A 25,157-nucleotide genomic window follows, 5' to 3' on the forward strand; every position below is an offset into this window, starting at 1 on the left:
GCTTGGTGCTGGAGATACAAATGTGGACCAGAGTTCCTATCTCTGAGAACGAAATCCATTTTGGTTGCATTGGCAGCCTAGACATCTACTTTCATTTCGCTTTTTGGCCTTTTTCTCTTTAATTTTCTAAGCCAAACCTTCCCAGCCAGTTTGTTTAGTGCACAGTGCCATGTACTGGTTTATTTCTCCCCCTAGCCCCTGGGCAGCCTGGCAGAGCTCTGGCTCCATTTACTCCCCTGTAATATACACAAATTATTTTATATGTATGGCATAATTTGGAAATCTAGGAAGCAACAGGCTAAACCAGGCATTGTCAAATGTAGTGCCCAGACCAACAACATTGGCTTTATTGGGAACTTGTAAGAAATACAGATTCCTAGACCCCACCCAAGAGCTACTGAGTTGGAAATTTGGGAGGGGGCCAGCAATCCATGTTTCATCAAGTTCTCTAGAGGATTCTCGTGTTCCTCACAGTTTGAGATCTACTGCTATGCCCCACTTTCTCAGTGGTCACCAATGACTGAAATTCGGTCTGCCGTTCTCCTCTCAGTTCTCACTCACACGGACTTCTCTGAGAGCCCTCAAAAGCTCTCCTTCTCTGCTTTTGGGAAAATGACAATTCATTCCTCTGGTTCTCCCGTCTCTCTCTCTCTCTGGTATTTTTTTCTCAATATCTTTGCTTATATCCTCTTTCTGTACTCTCTCCAATGTAGTTATTTCTCAAGGTTTCACCTGCAGCCTGTCTTGTCCTGCTACTCTTGAGTGGTTTCATCTCCTCTCATCATCTCTTACCCTCAGGTAGAGGGCTCCCAGCTTTCCACCTTTTTGCTAACATCCAATACTGTATGTCCATTTCCTCTTCATCTTCTGGCCTGGGCAATCCAGAAAACTCAACTAATCCCAGACCAAACACATGATAGGTTTTCTTTAGCCAGCCAAAATCTGCTCTTCCTTTTATGTCCCTTAGCCTACAACCCAGTTCTAAATTAGCAGTTTAGAGTCATTCTTTCTCGTGCTCCCCCATTCTGACCTCATCCTACCCCTCATATTGGATCAAGTTCTGCTGAGTAGGCCCAAACCCCTGCACTTTGTTCTTTTCTGTCAAGTCCATTGTTTTATTTTAGCTTTCATCTTCTCTCACATAGGAGTTTGCAACAACCTTCAACTAGCTTCACTTCCACCTATTCCTTTCCATTTAATATCTTCTCAAAACACAGATCTGAGAATAAAAAATGATTCAGTGAGCACCTCTTTATTGAAAGTTTTTGCTCACAATGGGCCCGTTCATCATTAGATGACATCCTCCATTATGGCCTCCTGTCTTCCCCTACTTTCTACTCCTGACTCCTGAGAAGAACGCTCACTGTTACCTGAACACACCAGGGACTGCTAGACTCTGTGCCTTTGCCCAGGCTGTTCTTCTTTTCCAGCCTTGCATACTCTACCCCATCAACTATGCTTGTCCACACATGAACTTCCCAGTTGGACTTAGTCTCTCCTCCTCTGTACTCCCTGGCATCTCCATGGGGGTTTTGAGTATGCTAATGCCCTTCTCCATGCTTTGCAGCCAGCTATTTAAATTCCCCTCTCCTCCTCTGGACCACCTAAGGCACGACAAGGATGTCTTGGTCATCTTGGCAACCTCCACAGCACATAATAGGTTCCCAACATTTGTTTACTCAACCAATCTGATTTTGTGGGATTGGTGCAGGCATGAGGTGGTGATGGGAACGTTCACACAGGCAGCGTCCTGACAGCAGCAGCCATCCTCTGAGGCATCAGCTCCTGGGTCAGTGCTTTTCAGGACCTCTGGCGACAGCCCTGACTGGAAAAAAAAAAGGAAGGAGAAGAAGACAGCTTGTAGTGGGGAAGGAAGAAGGACATTTGCTTAGAAATCAGTATTCGTCTTGTTTTTCACCTCCTGTGCACCCCGTTCCCTCCCTCTGGAGAAGGCCCTACTTGAGATCTCCCTTGCCCTCATTAGCTTGCTTGTGGAGAGTTTCCAGCTGCAGCTTCCTTCGGTCTCTTCTGGCTTCCACTGTTTGTTTATTTATTTTCCTGGCAGCCTCTTTCTGTGGCTGTGGTTGTAAATAGAGCTGGTGACTGTCAGCCCCAGGCCTGTGCTGTGAACCTGCTGCCTGCAGACGGCGGGTCCAGTAGACTCTAGGATCTGTGCGGAGGGTCCCTCACACTCCAGACTGCTCTGGGCGCTGGCCCAAGCTGTCCAGATGGTTTGACTGTCCACATGGAACTTTACAGACAGAACATCACATGACACATTCTCTTCATCACCCAATCGCCCTCCAGCTCCCGTTCTTGCTACCATGACCCCTCAGTGTCAGGCTGGGCAGATGGTAGAGGGGGGTACACAGGCTTGCTTGCAGCATAGAGTGACAAATGACACTGAACACGTCCTGCAGTGTACCCTTTTGTGTCTCATTTTTTTCTCCTTGAGAAAGTTGGGGTTGTGCCCAATATGAATTGCCCAAGCCATTCCCTAAATCCTAAGTCAAGTGGCCTTGTTGGTTATGAGAGGAGAGGGAGACAACCGTGAAGCCAGACCAGTAATGGGGGCCTTCATCTTTCCCCCTTCACTGTCTCACAAATCAAACATTTCCACCTTGATCTGGTTTCTCCCCCGGGGCAGTTACCCTGCCTCCCCTCCCTGCACCCAGGTGATCACCTCCCTTTCTCCCCTCCACCCTCTCCACTCTCTGCCTTCTGCTCTGAGCTCTGTCTTTCCCTGAATTCTGGAGAGCCACGGGCCCCTGGGAGGCAGCCGCCAGCGATCCGAGCTGCTAGCGGGAGTCGCACAGGCAGTGCCATCCTGCTGGAGCCTGCAGTCCTCCCCCGGCTCTGTGTGGCAGTGCGCATCATCTGTCAGAGTGCCCCCTCCCCTCCCTCTGCTTCCCCACCCCCTCCTCCGCTGCTCGGGCTGCTTGCTTGCTCTTCTCCCTTTCATGAGATGCAGAGCCTGGAGAGGAGGAGAGCCAGCGGGAGCAGGGTGCTGCAGACGCTGTGCTAGGGCACCAGGTGAGCTGGGCACCTTCTGCCACCCTCTCCCAGGTACCGGGAGAAGTGGCTGACTTTCATTCAGGGCTTCACCGACCCATGCCCAGCTGGGGCCCGTGCCAGCCACACTTGCCCAGCTGCGCTGCCCACCGCCAGACAGGTAAGAGAGAGCAGCTGCTTCCAGCAGGGCCAGAGTGGGTCCCCAAGCAGACCAACCCCAGCCGTGAGCCTTGCTAGGGGTGCAAGACACTGCAAGGCAGAAGAAAAGGCACTGTCCCCCATCATCATCCCTGTTTATTCCTAGCAGACTCCTCGGAGTGGCTAAGCCTGCTACCCTTGCCCCTAGCAGGGGTGCAGGAATAGCCCGGTTCTTCCTAGTGAGGAGGTGCAAGCCACAGATGTCCTTTGTTATTCTCTAGACTCTTCAATCCCAAGCCCTCAAGTCCCCCCAAACCTGCTTTCTGGTTGAAAGTGACTGTGTTTCTTCCCTCAGATCCTGGCTCTGAAAATACTGTAGGTCAATATCTGGACTATGACACAGTCTCTTTATTTTTAGATCCATTCATGTCTTTTTCTGTTGTTTTAAATGGGTGTCTGCACAGCAGTCTGGCTGCTCACGGCATCTGTTTTGTTTCAGTCCGTGTTTGGGTCTCCAGTGTTGCTGGTGACTAACTCTGGTGACACATTCCAATGCAGAAGGACTCACAATCACAATGGGTTAGAGGAGGATTAAAATACAATGGAGGTCACCAATTTCTAAGCAGGAGTTGAGGGCACAGTTGCTACCAATAGGAGGTGATTTCTCCCTGGCAGGGCTGTCTAGTTAGTGAGTTTTTTTTTGAGCACTGGGGAGGAAGGTGGCTCTTCTCCTTCTGTGTTAGAGCCACCCAATTCCAATCCATTGTTGGAACATGTACTGAAAAGGAAGCTTTCTGGTTCTTGTAAGTCCCAGCCTTGAGTTGCTTACAGCTTAAGGAAATAATGAAGAAAAGCATCCTCCATCCTGCAACTTGGGTTAATTTTATATTATTTGTTCCTACAGATCTGAAAACTTGAGGGTTTTCTTGGAAGATGGAGGAGGTGTTGGAAAGTGGGAGTGAGATAACTGTTTACGTGAGATTATACTAGTGCTTATAAAAAGTTAAAAGCTCTAAACATGCAACATGGTATTATGCCGAGGATAGCTGTCATTATTCTAAGAACGACAGCCTCATGAGCAGTCAACCCAGTAAACTAGCATTTGTCAACTGTTTTCTCTCTGCCCGTCTCAGAGTAAGTTTCCTGAAAGAAGTGTGTGTTAGAGTTGGAGGGTGAGCGGGGGGTAGAGTGGATAGTGTGGCCACATCCTGCTGTGGCCAGGCCCATGTGAGCCACCCCTGCTTTTCAGGTCCTTTTAGCTTGCTATAAATATATATAAATTTCACATACTGCCCAATACACAAAGGTATCTGGAAACTTGCTTCTATCCATATTCTTCGTCCAGTTGAATTAAATGTGTTTTCTCCCATGGATCAGTGAACTCTGACCCAGAGTACACAGTTCCTCAGCTACAGTAGCCATGCCATAAGTGCCAGGAATTCTTAGGGGACCAAGCAAGAGTATGGAGGGATGGCTAAGCAAAGCCCATCATAATTCTGTTAAGAAAACCCTCCAAGTGCGGATCTCAGTGGCTGGTCAGTATGCAAAGATGCTCCAATGGGTAGAAAAAGCACTGTAAGCCCTAGGTTCAAGTCTTCATATGGCCGTGAATTGAATTACCCTGGGCCCTTCACTCAGAGCCTCTGAGCAGCTTTGGCTTGGTAATCTATAAAATGAGTGCAATAACAAATGCCCAACTTACTTTCAAAGGTGTTGTGGGCCAGGAGCAGTGACTCACACCTGTAATCCTACCATTTGGGGAGGCTGAGGCCAGGAGAATTGCTTGAAGCCCTGTCTCTACAAAATTAAATAAGATAAAAAATCAGCCAAGGCAGAAGGATCATGTGAGCCCAGGAGCTGGAGTTTGCAGTGAGCTATGGCTATGCCACTGTACTCCAGCCTGGGTGACAATGTGAGACCCTGCTTCAAAAAAAAAAAAAAAAAAAGAAGAAAAGAAAGGGTCTGTGAGGCTCAGTGTAAGGAAAAATGACAGCTCTCCATGGCTAAGATGTGCTGGAGAACTTTGCTAGGTACAGTTATCTTACATGATAACTATTTAATTCTCCTAACTCCCCCAAATAAACTGAGGCTCACAGAGGTTAACAAACTTGATGGAGTTTAGCAAGAGAAGCAAAAGCACTTTGTAAGTTGTGACCATTATACAAATATAAGTTTTGTTCCGTATAATGACTTTATGACTTCAAACGATTTTTGTGTCAATTCTATTCCAGCCTGTTCGGTGTTTGCTCATTTCCTCTTTTCCCCAAACACCTACATCTCCAGAGATGTTAGAAATGAATGCTTCTTTGCTTCCCCCCTGTGCCGTGGGAATTAAGAGACTTTTCACCATCCAGGAAACATCAGCATTATCATCGGGACCTTTGTCAGTGTTTTCCGTGTGATATTTCCAAAGGTTTTCGAATTCTCAATAAAAGATCCTCGAAGGAAGAGGGTCTCAGCAAAGCTGAGTGGCTCAAGGTAGATTCCTCCCAGGGCCTTGTCTCTCAAGGAAGAGTGTCAGGGAGGATTTGCTAAGCCTCCCTGTGCATCAGCGTGCACCCCACACAGTCCCTCCTCCCGCCCCCAGAGCAGACATCACTGTGCACCCAGTACATGCCCCACAGCGAGGCGTCTCACAGAGGCATCTCATTTCCCAGAGAGCTCTGTGAATTCAGGAGCAGATTCCAGTGGGAGAACTGTCCCCAGAGTCCGCGTTTCTACTCCACTATTTCTTCTGGCTGTGGCTGCAGTTAAAGCTCGTTCTCAACTCTGCTGGCTGTGGATCCTCCTTCCTGTGTGATTCTAGGTGGCTGGCTAGAATGAGCTGGGAGGACATGAAAGACATTGCATGGAGTCATTAAAAATGGAGTATTAGAAAGAACTTATTGTATAGTCAGAGGAAGGGGACAGTGCTGAAGCTGCCCATGGCTGTAGACCCTGATGGCAAATGGTTATTATTGTCTGAGAAGGGGAAGAGATGATAACCAGTGTCCTGGCAGAGGGAGATAGGAGAGAGAGCCATATTTTAATTGTGCCTCAGGCATACATCTCACTCCAAGGCTTTTAAAACAAGGTCCCCCATCTTCTCCACATCTGGCCCTGTCATATCTGTCTCCAAGGCCTCTTCCTCTGTCCCGAATTGAATGGGGTCTCTGCCTTCTTTGACTCTGATGCTGTCACTGTGACTTCATGTTTTTATAAGGTTGAATAATTTACAATCCGTATTTGCTTATCTATCTCGCTGAATTCTTATAATAACACAGAAAATTGGCATGGCCTTAGTAATTCCGACAAGCCTGCCATACTGGGGCTGAGTTGAAGCTTGAACCCCTGTCACTGTCCCTGGAGTTCATGCTGCACCTGTGATTCCACCCTGCCTCCATTGGCCAGTCTCGTGCTCTGGGAGCCACAGGAGTACAGAAGACACTTACTGAACCTGAGTGTTCAGGGGCAGCTTCTTGGAGAAAGTGGTCCTGAAGTGCAGCTTGAAGGACGAGTAGGATTTGGTCAGGTCATGGGCATGCTAAGCAGAGGGAGTGGAATCAAGGAGGACCAGCACTGTGGGGCCTGTAGTATGTGCTCAATATCATGGACGCTGTAGAGTAAATGGAGCCAGAAGCACTAACCCAGGGAATAGTGGGCGATCCTCAGGGTGGCTGGTTCTTGAGGAGTTTGTATATCAGGATATTTATTAAGCTTAAACTTTAGGATTATAGGTTGTGAGGACAAGGAAATCTAGTCATATTTGTGGTCTATACAGGTGGTTATGGCCGTAGTTGTATCTAGACAAGTGATTATGGCTGTAGAATGGAGCTGAATTTAAAAAGATACACTGCAACATGGGAACCAGAGATGGTAAGGACATGAACCAGGGCCATGAGGACGTGTACCGGGGCAGTGGTAGTGAGGATAGATTTTGGTAATTGGTTGATGACAGGAGATGACAGAAAATGAGTTGCCTCTAATTTCTTCCCTATTTCTGGCTTGAGTTACTCAGTGGATGGTGGTGCCAGAGGCTGAGATCAGCAATTCCAGAGGAAGCCAAGGTTTGCGTGTATGGGGAGGGGTGGGAGGTGGGCGAGGTGGGGGTGGCAGATAGAATGGACCAGAAAAAGATAGAAAAGAGGATGAGCTCATTTTAAAGATATATTTGCTTGTTGTGCTTGTGAGATATCTCAAGGTATGTTCAAAAACCCATGGGCTACAGGAGTCTGTAGGATTGGAGAAAGGGCCAGAGTCAGAGAAAAACATTTAGAAATGGTCCATATACTCAACGCAGTTGGGACTGTGGGTCCAGGCAGAGTGCGGGGAGAGAAGAGCGGGAATCCCATGTTAGAGAACAGGGGAAATGCCAGTGTCAATGGGGTGGGCGGAAGAGAAGGGGCCCAGGAAAGAGACCGGGGGGAAGGGCAGACAGGGGACTGCAGTTCCAGGGAGTTAAGGGAGTAGAGGAGGAAATGAGTGGTCACCATGGCAAATGCACCCGGGGATCCAGAAGGATAAGGATGGAAACATACCCACTGGACCTCGCAATACAGAGGTGGTGGTTCAGGGGAGTGGTGAGAATGGAAGCCAAGTGATAAAGGGAGGGGAAAGGGAGTGAGGAAACAGGTGACTCATTCAAGCGGCTCTACTGAAAAGGGAGGAAGACCCAAGGGGATTTTTTTTTTTTTAAATAAAAGAGGCTGGACCATTTTTATTGCTAAGTGTAAAAGAACATGGAAGAAGGAGTGAATAAAGATAAAGGAGAGAGTTGGTAAGGCAGGGTCTGGGGAGGAGAGTGGACTCGAGGCTACAAGAGGAAGGATCGACCTTGAGTACACACGGAAGTGAGGACGTGTGTGGTGGGGACGGATTTGCCAGCTTCCAGAAGGGGAAAAGGTGGGGGTATTTCATACCTGAAGTCTCAATTATCTTTATGACACGAGGGATCAGGTTGTGAGTAAGAGGGATTCGGTGTGTTGATGAGCTTTCTCTTTCTCTATACTCTACCTTCCCGCCCTTCTGGAAAACCTGACTTCAGTATTTAAGGCTGAGATCATAACTAGGAACAGGGAAGGGCTGGGGAGGTAAGCAAACAGGCCATGTTTGTACCCTCATCCAGTGTTGACTTACTGCCTTGGATCTGTGTGTGTAGACGTGTAGACGGGCAGTTCAGCAGAGGGAACAAAGGGTGTAGCTGGATTCCACCCGGGGGCTCTGGGCTGCCTCTAGAAATTGTGGCCTTGGGCAATCTTTAAAGTTTAGTTTCTGTAGGTGATATCTAAAAGTCGACCACCTGCTCTCTAGGCAGCAAATAACAGATTTTTTTTCAGGAAATGGATTTATTCATAGGGAAGAAAACTTACAATGGAAAATGTATAGGGAATCAATTCCTATTCAAATCATTTCTTCCTTCTGTACTTCAGTTTTCTAACACTAACAGTGTACACACTGTAGACTCGTTTTATGGAAGCCATACTTTGTCATTGGTCACCCTATTTTTAAGACTTTTGTTATGCACAGTTTCAAATTGTTTGAGAGAAAAGAGAATAGAACAGTGAGCTCCTATGTTTATACCACCCAGCTTCCTGTCCAAGATGATTTTGAAGCAACTCCCAGATACCATATCCTCTTAACTGTAAATATTTCAGAGTGTATATCTAAAAGACAAAGACTCTTAGGAAAAACACAAACCTCAGTATCACTGTCACTCTAAAAAAATTAACCATAATATCGTAATACCATTAAGTATTAAATTAGGGCTAAGATTTTCCCATTTGTCTCATCAGATTTTTATGGCTTTGAAATAGAATCAGGATCCAAACTGAAGTACAAATATTGCATGTGGTTGATAAATTTCTCAAAATTGATTTTTAACACTGATGATTATTGTCTGAGAGACGGCATTGTGTAATCCTGTAGCTAGACCGTTTAATTTTAGGAGAACAAAAGAAGAATTGCAGGTTCAGATACCAAAGCTTCCCAAGTTTAACTTTAAAATTCCTTTCTAGACACACTGAGAAGGGGGAGTATAAAGATAGTGAATAGAGAAAAGAGGCTAGAAAAAGGAAAAGCCTGCAGTGAGAGGAAAGGAGCCAAATGAAGGCTCAAGAGGAACAAAAGAACACAAGAAAGGTAACAGAGACTTATGTAACCGCCTGTCCATCCGGGAAGCTTGAAAACCCTTTACAGATGTGTTATCTTATATGTTTTTGTATCACCTCGGTGAGCAGGTGGTAAAAAAATGAATCTTTAAATAATGAAATTCTATTTATATATTACCTTTTCACAAACAGCCTATTAAATAATAGAATATGTATCATCTAAATAATCTATTTAAATTAAGGAATTTTAATTCCCATTTTATAGATGATAAAACATAGTTGATAAGGCTACTAATAATAACACCCAGTAGTCATTTGCATTTTCACGCATTGTGGCCAATGCTCTATTATGTTGTCTAATTTAAACTTTATAGCCTATGGCATTGGTACTATTATTATTCATTCTAGCCGTGAAAAGGACACTCAGAGAGGGCAAGTAACTTGCCCACAGTTCAAGATCTGGAAAATTATGGAGCTGAGCTCAGGGCTGTCAAATCCTCTACACTTTCTTTTCCAGGTCAGTCTAGTCTCCACTAAATCAGAAATCTTTTTTTGCATACACTTGCTCACTGGCAAAATGCCATTTAAAGAGAAGCCAAGATCATATCCAAATATCATCATAGGGTGTGGTGTACTGGAATTTACAAAGCATTTCCCTACAGACTTTCTCATTTCTTTGCATTTAATCACCCTGAAAAATAGGGCAGGTGTGTTCATTTGTGTTTCCTGGGTGAGGAAATTGAAAGCCAAAGCTCTTGGCCATGTTTATTAGTGATCACAGAGCTCCAATAGTGAGGGTAGCTAGCATCACAGAGCTAGTTAACGGCAGAGTAAGGACCAGAGGCCCTTTCCTCTTATACCACATCCTGGGCTTCTCTGGTTTTCTTCGCAAATCTCATGAATTCACAGGTTTAGCCGCTGGTTTCTCTCCATGTCCCCCCTTGATGTTCCTTATGCAGTAACAGGCAGGGTTATTACAAATTAAATATCTGGATGCCTGAACTGATGAACAGGAAATGAGGCTGCTAATGCTCAGAGGAATGAAATCGAGATGCTTTTTTTTTATAAAGTAGAATTTTGGGCCAAGTGGCCTCTTTCTGTCCTGCCCTTCCCTGTGTCCTTCCAGTCTCCATGGAAACCCTAAATCAATGTAGCATATGTTGATTCATGTTTTTACTGTTACTAGGAAGCTACGAAGTGGAAATTGCTTTTAAAAGATTTACGGAAGAGCTTTAGCATGCTGACCAGAATTCAAATCTAATATCCAAATGACGATTTTATTAAAAGCTTTTAATGTGATACTGTCCTAGGTGGTATGTTGATCGAATAAACACACAGGAGGCATTTGGCCATAAACCTCCTCCTCCACTATCATGGCTTTTAAAAATATTACGTTGCAGGTTTAAATTCCTTTTATCTCCAATTTAATTACATTTTTGTGGCCAGTGTGCCAATGACCGGTGCTCCTTTTGCTCCTGATTCATTATACCCCACCCTGCCCAGGTTTCTGGGATCATTTGCGAATGCCTTATGTACCTATGCTGTGGTCCCCTAGTGCCATTAGCATTCTGTTGATTTCAGTCTCTACTAGAAGATTATAGAAGTCTAACAGGTTTCTGCTGTAAGAAATTCTCAGCAATTTTTAAAGATTTTTTTCAGGAATTCAAAATCAAACTCAGCTGACATTTACTAAACACCTGCTCCACACGAGGCAAGGAGAATTAATGGCAAGGGGAGTAAGTCATAGAGTCTGCCCTTTTGGCATACACAGCCAGTTGGGAAGATCAGAAAACACAAATCCCAAGGATAAACCAAATAACTGATGTGGGCTGTCAGAGACTCGTACAGCAAGGTGATGGTATTGGGATGGAGGGCTTCCTTCTGATAGAGAAAGCTCTGGAAAAGCTTTGGAAAGAAGAATTTTTAGCTTGGAGGTAATGGGTTTAGAGAAGAAGCTTGGAGTTAACAGGCAGATTGAGGGTGGGGACATTCTGGGCACAGGGAATAGCAGAGGAACCAGGTACACGTGCATGTGTGTGTGTGCACAACGGGATGTAAAAGTGGAGAGGGAAATGGGGCCAACTTATTGTCAGGCAGGATGAGAAGTTGCACCAGAGCCCGTGAAGAATGCTTGTATACACGGTCCCCTTCATGCAGCTATCTGATCAGTGGATAGTTCTGGTGTTCAAGAAAGTTTGTGGGCATGCAGGGGTGAGACAGGGGCAGGGATCCGTTGTTTAAAAGAGAGCAAGAGGACATGCACTGAGCTGTGAGCCAAATAAGCCCTGACACAGCAGCATCAATGGATGGGAGGGAAGGAGGTTGAGAAGGATTTCAGAAATATAATGACAAGAATAAAAAACCAATTCAGCAAGGGGGATGGAGAAAAAGCAGCCAGAAATCTTTGTACTTGCTGCCCTGAGGGACTGGGTCAGAGAGGTGTCACGAACAGACATAAGGAACCCAGCAGGAGTGGAGGATTGGGAGGGGAAAGGTGGTTGTCTCAGATGTGGTCCAGGGTGCAGAGTCTGAGCTGGAGGAGCTGTCCAGCAGACCTCTGGAAAAGCAGGCTGGAGCTCAGGGGAGGCAGGACTGGAGCTCTGATTCTGGAGACAGTGGCCCCTGCCTGGAGAGGCAGGGTTTCCCATGGCATCTGGCGTCGAATGGGAAGGGCAGAGGGGTACCAGACAGCCCGAGAGGCAATAGTGGGGCTTGTAATCACCGTTTTCCTGCGAAAAACCATGAGTCGTAGCCAGTCGAGATGTCCTGTGCCCAGTCTTCAGTCAGCAAATCAGGAGCAGTAGCCAGAAAAGAGTCCAGAGCTTTCTATTCCTGGGCCAGGACTCTAAGCTGGGGAAATGCAGGGCCCAGATAGAGCTCAGCAGTGCTCTCCTAACATTTCCCTTCAGGGAGGAAGACAACGCTGGAATGTTTTACTTTAGTTTAGGTTTAGCTTAATTCTCCTCCTGAAATTCTTTATGCATTTGCCTCTTTGGAAGATTAAGTTCCAGTCGTCCCATGAGAGGGGATCTGTTCTAGATCTGCCCTTTTCAAACCGGGGTACTTTGTAGTGACCCCCTGGCATTTAAGAGTGTTTTGGTAGAAAAAGCTCAGACTAATTTTCTCTTTTTCGTAATGCCAAACATCTCCATACACTCTTTTTTTTTTTTTTTTGAGACAGAATCTCAAGCTATCACCCTGGGTAGAGTGCTGAGACATCACAGCTCACAGCCACCTCAAACTCCCAAGCTCAAGCGATTCTTTTGCCTCAGCCTCCCAAGCAGCTTGGACTACAGGTGCCCACCACAATGCCCGGCCATTTTTTTGCTGCAGTTGTCATCGTTTTTTTAACTGGCCCAGGCCAGGTTTGAACCCCAGCCTTGTTGTATGTGGCCAACGCCCTACCCACTGAGCTCTGGGTGCCGCCCCATCTCCATACACTCTTGAGCCTCTGCTCTTTATCTGTGTATTACTATTCTTTCCTTTAAATCTTTCTTGATTACCATATCTTTGCTTAAACACTTAACTTATTGACTTGCTGTGACTATATCATTTCTCTAAAGGCCAAGTGAAGATTGTGATGCCTGTTAATATTGATCAGCTTCTGTTTAGACTCGACCCATCTGCAGCCCTGCCCTCCATCCTCAGGGCCTTTCCATCCTGTATACCAGCCAGGCAGCATGGGCCTTTGTCCTACATCTTAGCACTGTTAGAAAACTGTTCCATAGGGCGGCACTTGTGGCTCAAGGAGTAGGGTGCCAGCCCCATATACCGAGGGTGGCGGGTTTGAACCCAGGCCTGGCCAAAAACTGCAAAAAAACCCCCAAAACTGTTCCATAATGACACTGCCTTTGTGTTAAAGTAAAGCAGAACCAAGTCTGGGAGCATTGAGTGTATTATCAGACACCAGCTCTGCCGCTTATAAATGACTGGTCTCTATTTTTTCACCTATAAAATGGGGATGATAAAAATGTCAGCCTTGTAATTTTGCTGTGAGAATTAAATAAAATAGCTCAAGTGCAATGTTTCATCTGGTGACTGGCATATACAAGGTGGACATAAATTTCGTGTGCAATTTTAAAATGGTCTAACATAGTAAATTACACACGAACTTTATGTCCAGCCTATATTAAATGCTTGTTGGACATTAGCTACGTGGAATCACTTTATGGTATAAACATATCTGAGACTAGGAAAGTGCTGGTCAGTGGGCTTTTATTTACCTATTTATTGTGTACCTGTTTCTCGTAGTACTAAGAAAATGTCCAGAAGGGAAGGATTTTCTTTCTGCTCAACCTAGTTGAAGACAGGGGTCATAAAGAATGGGGAACTTTTCCTTTGCATCTCATTTTGTAATACGAGTTTCCCTTTCCCTAACAGAGGGGCACAGTGGACATTATCAAAGAGAGGCAATGCGTCACTGTGGAGGCAGCATCAGAATTTGTATTTCATCCTCTCATCAGGCAATGAGTAGTTGCGGCAGAACCACTTCACTGAGAGAATACAGATTATGCACCAATAGATCTGCCCAGAAAGACTGGGTCACAGTATGACGTAGTAGAAAAAGCTCTGCTGTTAGAGTCATAAGACACAGGCTCTGGTCCTTGGGCTGCCTCACGTGTGTTGTGTCACTTTGAAAAAAGTACTTCATCTTTTGTAGCCTCTGTTTGTTCATCTGTAACATGGAAATAATAACACCCTTTCTGTGATGCAAGATTGTTGAGTGACACTACGTGGAAATGCTTTATACGTTAAAAAAATGTTAAATGAATGGAATCTATTAGCATCATTAGAAAGCCATCACTTTCTGTAAAGATTTCTGCTGCCTTCTGGATTTTATAAATGACTTGCAGCAAAGGCTAGGTGTATTTGGAACTAGTTCCTGAGTGGGAGTGTAGACTCAGCCTTAGAGACCTAGGTCATAATAAGAAGGCAAATTTTACCCCAGGGTAATGGTTTGCAAACTGTAACACGCATTACAATCACCTGGAAGGCTGGGCCCGTCCCCAGAGTTTCTGGTTGTGTAGGTCTGGGGTCTGGGGGTGTAATCTGAGAATTTGGATATTTCTAATACTTTTCCAGGTGATGCTGACGCTGCTGGTCTGGGGACCACACTTGGAGAACCACTGTACTAGGGCAAACAGACAGAGAGTCTTCCCTCTGGAACTGAAGCAGGCAGTGTGAAGATCCATGTGGGTAAGGAGGTTTGGAAGAAAAAATGGAAAAGATAGATTGAAAAATAGGGATAATGTGCAGATCAGGCAGAACAAAGGGAAAAGTCTCACTCCCTAACAAATGCAAGTAGGGGGAAGTTGCTAGGTGATGGATGAGGGAGCGAGGTGAGCTTCTACTGTAGGAAAAGCCAGGTGAGAGGCAAGTGCACAGAGTGGGAAATATGCGTGTTTGGGGAGGCAGAGGAGGTGGAAATTTCTCATTAAGAAGTGGGGTGTGGTGTGCTTGGCACTGGTAGGGAGTGGGAGTGGAGATGGGCTGGGGGGATGCCTCTGTGGGGAAGGGGGACAGCTGAGCTGTGGCAGCGAGGGCTGATTTCAGGACCCTGTGGTTTGGCTTGGTAGTGCAGCACAATAGAAATTGGGAGAAAGGGGGTGGAATTTAGATGTGTGACCTGCCCCGTAGCTCTCTTGCTCTCTGCATTTATCACATCACATCGCACCCAGCAAGACAGGCCCCCTCCTCCTGGCTCATTAGGAGATTTGATTCAGTGTGGCTCCTGCTGTCGGCAGCTGTCTGGGGCAGGATCTTTCTGCTCCCTGCCCTTGTGTGGCAGCCAACCTTCAGCCAGCAGTGGGGCTCATTAGAAGAAGGCCCCTGGACACTTGATTTTCAGCTCTCTGGTGGCTGGAAAGAGTTAATACTTATTCTTTGCTGCCCCCTGTACAGCCTCTGGGTGTGGAGGGAGGCAGCTGAGGGCTGTGGGGACTTCTCCCTGAGCTGCAAGCAGAGGAGCTTCAGGTCAGTGAGGCTGAGCTCTGCTCAGGGGCACCTCCTGCATCCTGCCAATGAGGACGGGTGTGCAGACTGTGCCTGGGAGCCGAGCTGCTGCCCGCTGGGTGTAGGCTGCTTCGGTATTTACTGGATGTGACAAGCAGAGAGAAGAGCTTTCAGCAGGGCCTCTCGCTGCCTGGCTCAAGTGGTGGGAGGTATGTTGTGCATGCCTGCATGTGTGTGTGTGCGGGTGCACCTGTGTGTTCGTGCACACATACCCTCCGCCCGCCAAGGATTTGACTACTAAAAGAAAGGTCTACTTTTTCTGCAGAGCTCCATAGCCCGCAGCCTCTCTGATCATCTAGTTGGCAAAGACCCGCAGGCCATGAGGACTGGCCAAAGACAGTGAGTATTGCTTCTGCTTTCCTCTTTCCTCTCCGGAGGTCTGTGTGCACTGACTGCATTATCCATATTTAATTAACCTGCCTCTTCATGCATATTGATTGCTTTCTCCCCGCTGAGGCTCTTAGTTTCTCTCCTCCTTTTTATACATCTTTGCTCTTTGCTTTTAACCTTTGTTTTTTTCCTTGAGTATCCTCTCTTTCCATCATGTCCCAGTCTGCCCCAGAGTCACCTATGACTTGATGCCACCTACGGGGGCACATGCACTGTGGGTACAGCCACATCCTGGAATTTCCTGGGCTCTGGGTAACCCCTAACTCTGCCCCTGCATAAGTCTAAGGCCAAGTGGGGTAAGAGCCCCAAGTTGCTGGCCTGGTTGGGATGGCCCAGGTGGCTGGGGCGGAGTGTCCTGATGAACCTCATTTAGGGGAGTCCAAAGCTAAGCTAATCGAAGGAGTGGTAGAGGGTCTGAGGGTCAATCTGGGCCGTGCTGGATTTGGAAGAGAGAGAGGCAGGCATCTGAACAGCATGGGCCAGCCAGTGTGGGCTGGCAGTGGGATGGGAGGAGGGACAAGGGAGGGACAAAAGGCTGGGTGACCCCTTGCCCCAAATGACCTTGCCTGTGGTCTACATATTTAGCAGTCTCTGTTTTCCCACTTAACTGTGGGAAAATAGAAAGCCCTGGGGCCAGATCCCACAGTGAGAGAAAATAAGGCTTAGGTGGCCCAAACATGATTTATAGCCTTACAGGGGTACTTTCAGGCGCAAAGCATTTAGATTTCCTGACTTCTGGGCATGCAGATGTAAGTCTGGTCAGGACAAATACCAAGGAAATGTCCCTGCTGCCAGGAAATCCATCCATGGGGATGAACCTTTACCCAAAGTCTAACTAATTTTTTTTTTAACAAAGCGATCTTTTTATTTTACTAATTATAGTGTTATTAGAGAAACTATTTAAAGAAGTATTTGTGAAATGTTCAGGGTAATATAAAAATAATTTAAAGGGTGTAGCTCACATAGGAGTCTTATCTATCTAAATTAGGTTTCTTTTCAAATGGATTCTATGTTTGGTGTCAGAGTTCCCTGGGGGAACCCTTTATGGATAGGCTGCTCTGCTCATGTGTCTTTCCGTATCAGAGTTCTTCTGTGGGAACAAAGGGTTTGGAGCACTGAGAATGGGACCCTCAGGAGAAGAAGACTATAAGTCAATCAGCCTCAGCCTCAATGTTGCCTCTCCCTCCACCCTCATGTCCTCCCTGCTTTGGGTCAAAAGTGGGCCAGTTCCCCAGGCTGAGAAAGGCCATGTGGCCTCCATATGGGTGAGACTGGGTGACTTGCATATTCATTTCTCTAGCCTATGCCTGCCATCCCTGCACAGGAGCAAGTGACGGTGCCTGACAATCCTTCTTTGGAGTTACTCCCACCTCCCTCCCACTCCTGCCTTCCTAAGTCTCCACACCCTCCCACCGGGACAGGTGCCTTGGAGGGAGGTGAGACTCAGAGCAGCATCCGAACACATCATTTTGGAGGCAGTGCTGACCCCCCCCCACCTCGGCCCCCCACTGGCTGGTCACTTGGGCCCCACTCTACTAAGAGAAAGAGAGCAGTCATTTTTGGTTTGCTGGGCCCATGCCTCTCCTGAGGCACACGTCCCACTTTGTTGGTGGCCAGTGGTTAGGGAAGTGAACACTCCTGACCACCAGCCAGCAGTGTGAAGCCACCCAATAATTTGCTCTTGTACCTTGTCCATCCTTGCTCCCTGGCCCTTGCTAAAGTCAAGCGGACATTTGTGGGGACTGGGGTGTGTGCGGGGAGGGGTCACACTGGCAGCCAGCCATCTGAGAGGACATGTAATACAGCAAGATGAGAGGGTGGCTCCTCTTACTGCAGATTCTTTGATTTTAGGTGACAGGACGAGGAAGGGTAGATCCCTGAGCCCCGCAGTCTTATTTCCTGCCCTGACGTCCCTGCAAACCAGCCCAAGTGTTAACCATAAGCGGATGCCTGTATGGCTGCCTTACTGATGCCACGCAGGTAACGGATGGATGACCTGTTCTTTGACCCTGGTCCTGTCCCCCTTTCTCCACCTGCCTGCCTCTCCTGCCGTCTGAGCCTGTCCACGCCTTCTCAGCCCATATGCAGTCCACTTGCCTCTGTCCCCAGCCTCCTGCATGGACTGCGCTGTCCTTGCTTGTGTGCTTGCAACGTTGTGGCCTTGCAAGCAGAACCTGCCTTAGCTTGGACCCCTCCCATTGAATGGTGGAACATCTTGGCAGCGACTTATGGGGTAGGATGAGAGACTGTGCCTGAGCCTGTATGGAACCATTTAGGAACCTCTGTGAGTTTACTGGGCTAAGGGTTGTGGAGAGAAGACAGATGAGGAAAAGGCTAGTTTGTTTTGCTGCTGTTGTTGTTTTAAATAATCTCAACCTTTGACTCTTGTTTCTGTTCCCATTATTTCAGACTTAACTAAGAAATTTATGACTCAAGGTCTCAGTTGAGAAATGAATAAGTTAGAAAAATGAATAATAAAACCCATTTGCTCCAAAGAATATTTTGTTGAAGATTTTTGCAAATTAGGAGAATTGCAGTTGTCTGGGTGACAGGTAGCACCCTTTACAATGTCCCCAGCTAAACCTTGTTAAATGGCTTCTGTGGATTTACAGTTTTTGAAAGTCCTCTTAATTGTTCTTTGGGCACAGGACCTGATTGTTTTGACTAATGATACCGAGGCCCCAGGGAATTAACCAACTTCCAAAAGTTGGGTTCTGGCCTGTGGTGTGGCCTGAGCAGGACCCTTACTTGAATTTATAGAATATGATGACTCAAGGGCCCTTAATCAGTTGCTCGCACAGGCTGGGGTCAGGCCCCCTGTGATCTGTGAGAGAGATGGACACATAAGATGCTCACTGTCTTAAGACTGACAATGGCTGTAGCCAGTATTTGGAAGTGCCATGGGATAGATGTTTCACAACTCGGCCTGCCTGAGATTTCAGGTGGGGGTAGGGGATGCACAGGGCCAGTTTTTTGCAGGAGAAGGATATTTCTGGAAACTTGGATGTTCCCGTGCTGACAGGCTCTTCAGAGATGTGCTTTGGAATACAAATGTTGTCCATCCCTGCCAAATATAACACCATCCCAATAGTCATTTGTTGGATAAGATGCCTGTGAACAAAGACAATTACCAGGGATGAAAAGCCATTTGAAGTAAAAGCAAGCGATTGAATGGGATGACCTGTAAAATCTCTGCCCAGCCCTAGGATTTGTGAAAAAGAGGAGAGGAGAGCCAGGCTGGAGAGACTTCCTTTCTATATGGAGAATGCTATCTTCTAGGGCTATTTCTTTGGCAAAATACGCAATTTTTTGTTCTAAATGTGAGGTGCTTCCCTTGTGTAAGTCACTCTTAGCTCCTGATCTGATTATAGTAGAACCTTTTCACGTACCTTTGCCCTCAACATGGAGGAGTTGCCTTGGTTAAAGGTCAGGGGCCAACCAACTTGTTGTATCAAGGGCTAGAGAGTAAATATTTTTAGCTTTATGGGCCATATTGTTTGTATTGCAACTACCCAACTTTGCCCTTGCAGTTGAAAGCAGCTTTGGACAATATGTAAACAAATATTGTTGTATCCCAATAAAACTTTATACAAACAGGCACCCTTGTGGGGCCATAGTTTGTCAATTCCTGGTTAAAGATAAACAGAGGTGAATGTTGGGAGGCAAATTAATGTAAAATTAATGTAATTTTTCATTGGCGCCTCCAAAACAGATGAGTATTTAAAATGCCTAATGTCATTATATGGGTCCTTTGGAAAGTAAGAAAAAGAATGCGAGAAATTTAAATATGCATGTTAAAAATTTATGCTTACTCACATAAGCCATAATATAAATAGGAATACAAGAGCTTCACTAAGCAAGTATACTATGTAAGAAATGACAAAGGGGACATTGGTTGGTAAAGTCACTGAGATTGTACCAGTTGCTATTCTCCTCATCTGCAAGCATCGATTCTTGCAGGTCCATAGTCATTCAGGTATATAACCCGATTTGTGGGAGCAAGGGGAGAGCCTCAGTCAGATGAACCTGCCTTGAGGCCCCATACTTTGTCTGTGCTCTGAGGCTCTCTGATATGCACCCTGCCCTCTGCAAACATCCCTCTGCTCTCCGCGTGGGTACTTCTTCTGTGGTTTTGCAGTCAGGAGCTCCTGCTGCTGCTGTTACCTAGCCCTCCTTGTGGAAAAGCAAAATATAGATTGTTATTTTGTTATCATTGTATTTCCTTTCCCTACAGAGAATCCTAATTTAGAAATTCTTCCAAGCTAACGACCTTCAATGACTTATCACTAACTTGCTGTGTCACCTTTAAAAAGCACTAAGCCTCTAGGGTGGGGTAGGGTGCCTATGACTGTTGCAGTAGCAATCCTGCAGGTGTTTTCTTCTTGTTCACAAAGTCTTCAGGGAGGAGGGGTGGGGGCAGCACTGGCTCTTGCAGCAGCAGCTCCAAGGGGCTCCATATAGAGCTGACAGCTCTGATCATGACAGTTTCTCTGTCTTTCTACCCTGTGCTTGTTGCAGGAACAAAGGGATGAGGACTCGACTGGGATGCCTGTCTCACAAGTCAGACTCGTGTAGTGATTTCACAGCTATTCTTCCCGACAAACCCAACCGTGCTCTCAAGTGAGTAGTTTGGCCACATGGCATTCCCAGGGTGCCCACAGTGGGGTGCCTGCCGAGACTGTGTAACCCTGGCTTCTCTAGTGAGCTGCTGACCAGAGGAGCCACAGACAATAAATCCCTGCCTGCTGGCAATTCCTCTTACTATCCCTGAAACCTGGCAATAGGAATGTTTATTTTCCTTTTCAAAATGTGTGACTTAGTGATCTCTGAATGGGAAGCCTCCTTTTCTTCCTGAGAAAGCCATATCATCCATCATGCATAAAGCCGTGGGCGGTGAAGGATACTTCTTGGTTCTATTTCATTGTCAATCTGAGTTCCCAATTTGGACATAACGTTCAAACTTGACTCTAAAAATATGCTTATGTTCAGATAATCTGGATTCAGCACCTACTCTGTATTAAATGTCCCAGACGTCACCTCATTCAACCCCCACACAGCGCTGTATTGGGCATCACTGTCCCCACTGTGGAGGTGCAGAAATCAAGGTGACAGGAAAGGATGGAGTCAGGGGCTGAGCCTCATTTTCTGACTCCAAGACTAGTCTCTTTCCATTGTTACTTTGACATCATTAAATCATGCACTTAGCTTTTCTTTAGACTGAAAGCTAAAGAAATTAGTCAATTCTCTGAATTTCAGTCCTGCGGTATTCTCATCAGTGACTTAAGAATATAAACATTTACAGCAACAGAATTTCAGGGATCCAGATATGGTCCTCACTCACTCCCAACTGTTCTAATTTGTTCTCCTGAGCAAATCTCAATGATCATTGAGGGTAAGGAGGTCATTTCAGAAATAGTCAAGAGAGATGTTTCTTCTTTTCCAGGAGACTATCCACAGAAGAAGCTACGAGGTGGGCAGACTCCTTTGACGTGCTTCTCTCCCACAAGTGTAAGTAGGATTCAGGTCACATCATGGCATGGGAAATCACCCATTTAGTAAAAGATGTACCCAATGCCTACCATGATCCGGGTACTGTGCTGGATGTCACAGACCTCTGTGGGTCCTGACTTCATAGAGCCTCCTGCTTAGATGAGCGTAGAGATAAGAAAATGGATAATTTAAATGCATTTGGATGAGACCCTTCTTTCTGGGCTCCACACATGCTCCCAAGAAGCCTTCATGTTCTAGGGGTGTGGAATGATGGGCTCAGTTGTGAAGGAAAGCATCTGTGTTCCAGCACAGAGCTTGTTGATGAAATTGAAATTGAACTACCTCATCCCAAAGCTCTGGAGAGTCTTTTGCTTTGTGTCACTCAAATGACTAGTCTGTGCATTTTATTATTCACTTGAGTTGAGAGTTTCAGGTTTTCTTGTTGCTTTTTATTTCGAAGGTTTACTACCCTAGCTGCTTTGCATCCCTAAACTTCTGCCTGGGTATGAATTTATTAGAACACCACTTCTGTTGTTCCTCCTCTTCCCTTCTCCCTGCCTTGTCTGTAATGCCTTTTGCTTCCCATGAAATAGTTGTGTGTGTTGTGGTGTGAAGAAGGCAATGTGATGTCAGCCAAATTTTCAGCTCTTGCTTTTTCCTCCTCATGAACAAGCCAAAATTCTTTGGGCTTTGAAGTCTCAGAGGCATTAAATACATGGGTGGGGTAGAGCAGGGTGAGGGAAAGAGGCATGTTCTAAGGAGACAGGAAGGTTTCAAACAGACATTCGGTGTACCTCTTAAATATATCATGTCAATTTTAGAAGCCCTAATTGATCTGGAGCAGAAGGGCTGATTTTAGTTCAAAGTATTTTTTTTTCTTTTCTTTTTTTGGCCAGGGCTGGGTTTGAACCCACCACCTCCGGTATATGGGGCCGGCGCTCTACTCCATGAGCCACAGGCACCACCCTTTAGTTCAAAGTATTATTCCCACTTAATTGGGGGACATAGTTTGGTCTAATTGGGTTAAAGGCACAGGGTGGGAATCAGACTTGTATTCTCAAATTCCAACTCAACTTCCTTACTTAGGTAGTGGGTGGTCTTGATGGACACTTTTGGTCTTCAAAAGATGTCTTTAGAAGTGATTTTGCTTTCAATTTGATGAGCAGTTCCTTCCAACTATATCCCTAACTCTAATGACAAATGCATTTGAATACATTTTAACATGAAATGCAAAATCTAAGAATAAGCACATATTGTATGTAGCAAGTAATTTCGTGAGACAAATAGTCATTTTAGTATTCTGTGGATTGCACTTAGAAAGGAAAATAAGGCAGCACAGTTACAGCATATGTAACATATGGCCATACCCCAAACAGCAAGCTTATGTGGCCAAGTTGCCAAGGTAATGGCATATGTATGACAATATTTAGGATTTGACAGTAAGGCTTTTATTTTTTTTATTTTTTTATGAGGCTATTCTGACTTACTTTCTGGAGTCATATTAGGCTAAGCAAGTGTCACTGCCAATCGATGCCTTCTTTTCTGGCTGGATTTGATTCAAGGTCATCTTGAAGTTTGGTTTCTATTTCAGCCTCACAATTGACTCAGTTCAAGTCCCTGAGGCTGTTTCCTCCTTCTAAAATCAGGAAGAATATACTGGGTTGCTACCTGTCACCTGCATATGAGCAACTTAATAAGAGGACACCTCTAGAGGATTTGGGGTTTTCTACTTGAAGGTGTTTTGTAAGGATAGGGTTGTTTGTTGTCGTTGTTGTTTTCAAATGATACTTTTATTTATCAAATGCAAAATAAATGTGCCTTGAGAATAAGGTTGCAAAATTTGCTGCTAGTTTTGAAGAGTCAGCCATTATGGACAGAGTTTATGGTGCTGAAATTAGTGGCCGGAAGCTTGAGGTACATTTGGATCTCTGCAGAAGAAGACCTGAGATTTAAGAGGTTTAATTTTATTTATTTGATTTGATAACTTTTAGACGAAGACGCTTGGTTTTGCTTCTGTCAAAGACGCTTTGAGTTTCCAGGAATGCAATGACACTTTCCTGAGATGAGGATTCTGATAAAGGGTTACAAGCTGACACCAGATTGCTTCTTTGTAAAATTACTGCAGAAAGATGCTTTTTGAATGTTGAAGTTTATGATCCTTCTTGGACTTGATGTTCTGTTTTTATTTCTGTTTAGTCTGGAAACAAAAAGCCAGTGGAGTGAATGTCTTTGAGAAGAAAGGGAACTTTATTCAGGGTCACTGGTAGAATTTTAGGCTTTTAGAACTTGAACATTGACTCCCTTGTGACAGTTGCAGAGTAGTCAGAGCCAGGTTACCTTGAATGGTGTTGACAACCTTCTAAAAGTCTAATTAATTTCGGTTGGCATTATGACTCAATTAGGGCTGATTAAGCTTTTCCAAAGGGATTGCCCGTATGCTGGTCCCTTAGGAGGGACAGTGTTTATCAGAGGTGTACAGAGCTTTCAATTAAGACAACAAAATGTCCTAAGAAGTAAAGTGTAGAGAATTCCTGAATAACTGGTCTCCAGAAAAATGTGCATTAGTTTAGAATCCACTCCCTGACCATTCTTCACACCGAGGCATCTGTCTTTCCTAAGTTTTCTATTTTAGAAAATCCAGATAATTATTTCCCCCCCATTCTTAATTGATAGAGTGTCTCTGCTATCTTTGTTCTGTTGGGTGTTTTAGGCACTCGTTTATTTTAAAAAAGATGTACTGAATGTTCATTGTGTACAAAGCCTATGGTAAGCAGCTGCGTATGTGGAGGGTGGTACACAAAGATGAACAAAGTCCAGCCCATCCCTGGAGGAGGATGCAGCCTCCTGAGAAGACAGGCATGAATGCAAACAACACAAGAGGCAATACAGTGTGCTGCCTATGCAGTAGGTAATGCCTCTGGAAAAGCTGACGATTTCAAATAGAATTCTGGCTTTCAGTGCTCTTCTTATATTGCACCTCATCAATATTAGAAGCCTTAAGTGAGCTTGGAGCAGAAGAGCTGCTTTTGCTTTAGAGAGTTTAATCAATTGGCTGGTAGTCAAATCTGTGTTCTCGATTTTGACTCAGCTCTGCTACTGGATAGCTGGGTGATCTGAATGGAATCCCTCAGTCTCTTGGAAAATCTATTTCCTCATCTGTGCAATGAAAGATCTGGAGTAAAATATACTGGAAGCTGGACCCAGTTCCACCCCCTTCTTCTAGGATGCTGTCTGTAGCAAAGACCGTGGCTGGGCAAGAACCAGTCACCTATGGCAGGTGGTTTGACTCAGGGCTGCCTGCAGGGTTATGTAAAACTGCTTCATAGCCCAACCAGCTCCAGCAGCCAGAAGAGGGGCTGAAGTGTCTGTATTGTAAGGCTTTTCTGCTCCTTGGCAGAGTGCCTTCTCAACGGACCATGCATGGGCTCAAGCCTGAGGCAAATAGAAAGCAACTTTGCTATTTTTTAAACCTTAGAATTAAAAAAATCTGGAAGGCAAATATTTGGAGCAGTTTTATTTCCAATCATATTTGGTTACAATCTCAGAACAAAGCGAGAGGATTACCCACAGAGGTATGGGCAGTGACTACTCGCTAAGTTTTTTTTTTTTTTTTAAACAAATGAACGATGGAATTAAAATTACTGATGGCTTCATTAAATAGGGAAGGATTTCTAATGTGTGTTAATTTGGCCACTTTTTCCTTTCTGTTCATCCAGTAACAATTAGACTTGGTGTCTGTAAGTCGGACATGAAATCTGCCCTCGAGGATGTGTGTGCACACACGCTCATACGTGCACATGCAGGAGTCTTTCTGAAAGTGAAAGCTCTTAGTTTGTGGAAGATCTTTTCTGACAGGTAGCTGGAGAGCAGGCACAAAATTGTGTGTCGTTGTCTTTATTCCTCATGGGGTTCAGGCATATACTTGTTATTTGTCCAGGTTATTGTAGAACGCTGAGTCCTGAGTCAATTCTCTCTTCCTCCCTCTCTTTTCCCTTTTCCTCCTTCTTTCCTTCCTTCCTTCCTCTTTTC

General features: G+C 45.5%; 1 protein-coding gene across 6 annotated transcripts in view; it reads left to right on the forward strand.

Annotated features, from left to right (window-relative positions):
* The first annotated feature begins 2,743 nt into the window (after positions 1-2,743).
* The window catches only part of RGS8 (regulator of G protein signaling 8), a 42,058-nt gene continuing 19,644 nt past the window's right edge, over positions 2,744-25,157 (forward strand). The window contains exons 1-6 of one of the 6 annotated variants that reach the window (XM_053605748.1): positions 2,744-3,172; positions 14,319-14,432; positions 15,514-15,587; positions 17,490-17,618; positions 20,157-20,258; positions 21,082-21,146. In XM_053605748.1, coding sequence (XP_053461723.1) covers positions 17,593-17,618; positions 20,157-20,258; positions 21,082-21,146 — 193 coding nt within the window. In that variant the 5' untranslated portion in view covers positions 2,744-3,172; positions 14,319-14,432; positions 15,514-15,587; positions 17,490-17,592. Of the gene's footprint in view, positions 3,173-13,801; positions 13,879-14,318; positions 14,433-14,931; positions 15,398-15,513; positions 15,588-17,489; positions 17,619-20,156; positions 20,259-21,081; positions 21,147-25,157 lie in introns of those variants that run through there. The other 5 variants (XM_053605745.1, XM_053605746.1, XM_053605747.1 and 2 more) reach the window with 5 other exon arrangements.

Source organism: Nycticebus coucang, chromosome 10, assembly GCF_027406575.1.
Source record: "Nycticebus coucang isolate mNycCou1 chromosome 10, mNycCou1.pri, whole genome shotgun sequence".
Classification (NCBI taxonomy): Eukaryota; Metazoa; Chordata; class Mammalia; order Primates; family Lorisidae; genus Nycticebus; species Nycticebus coucang.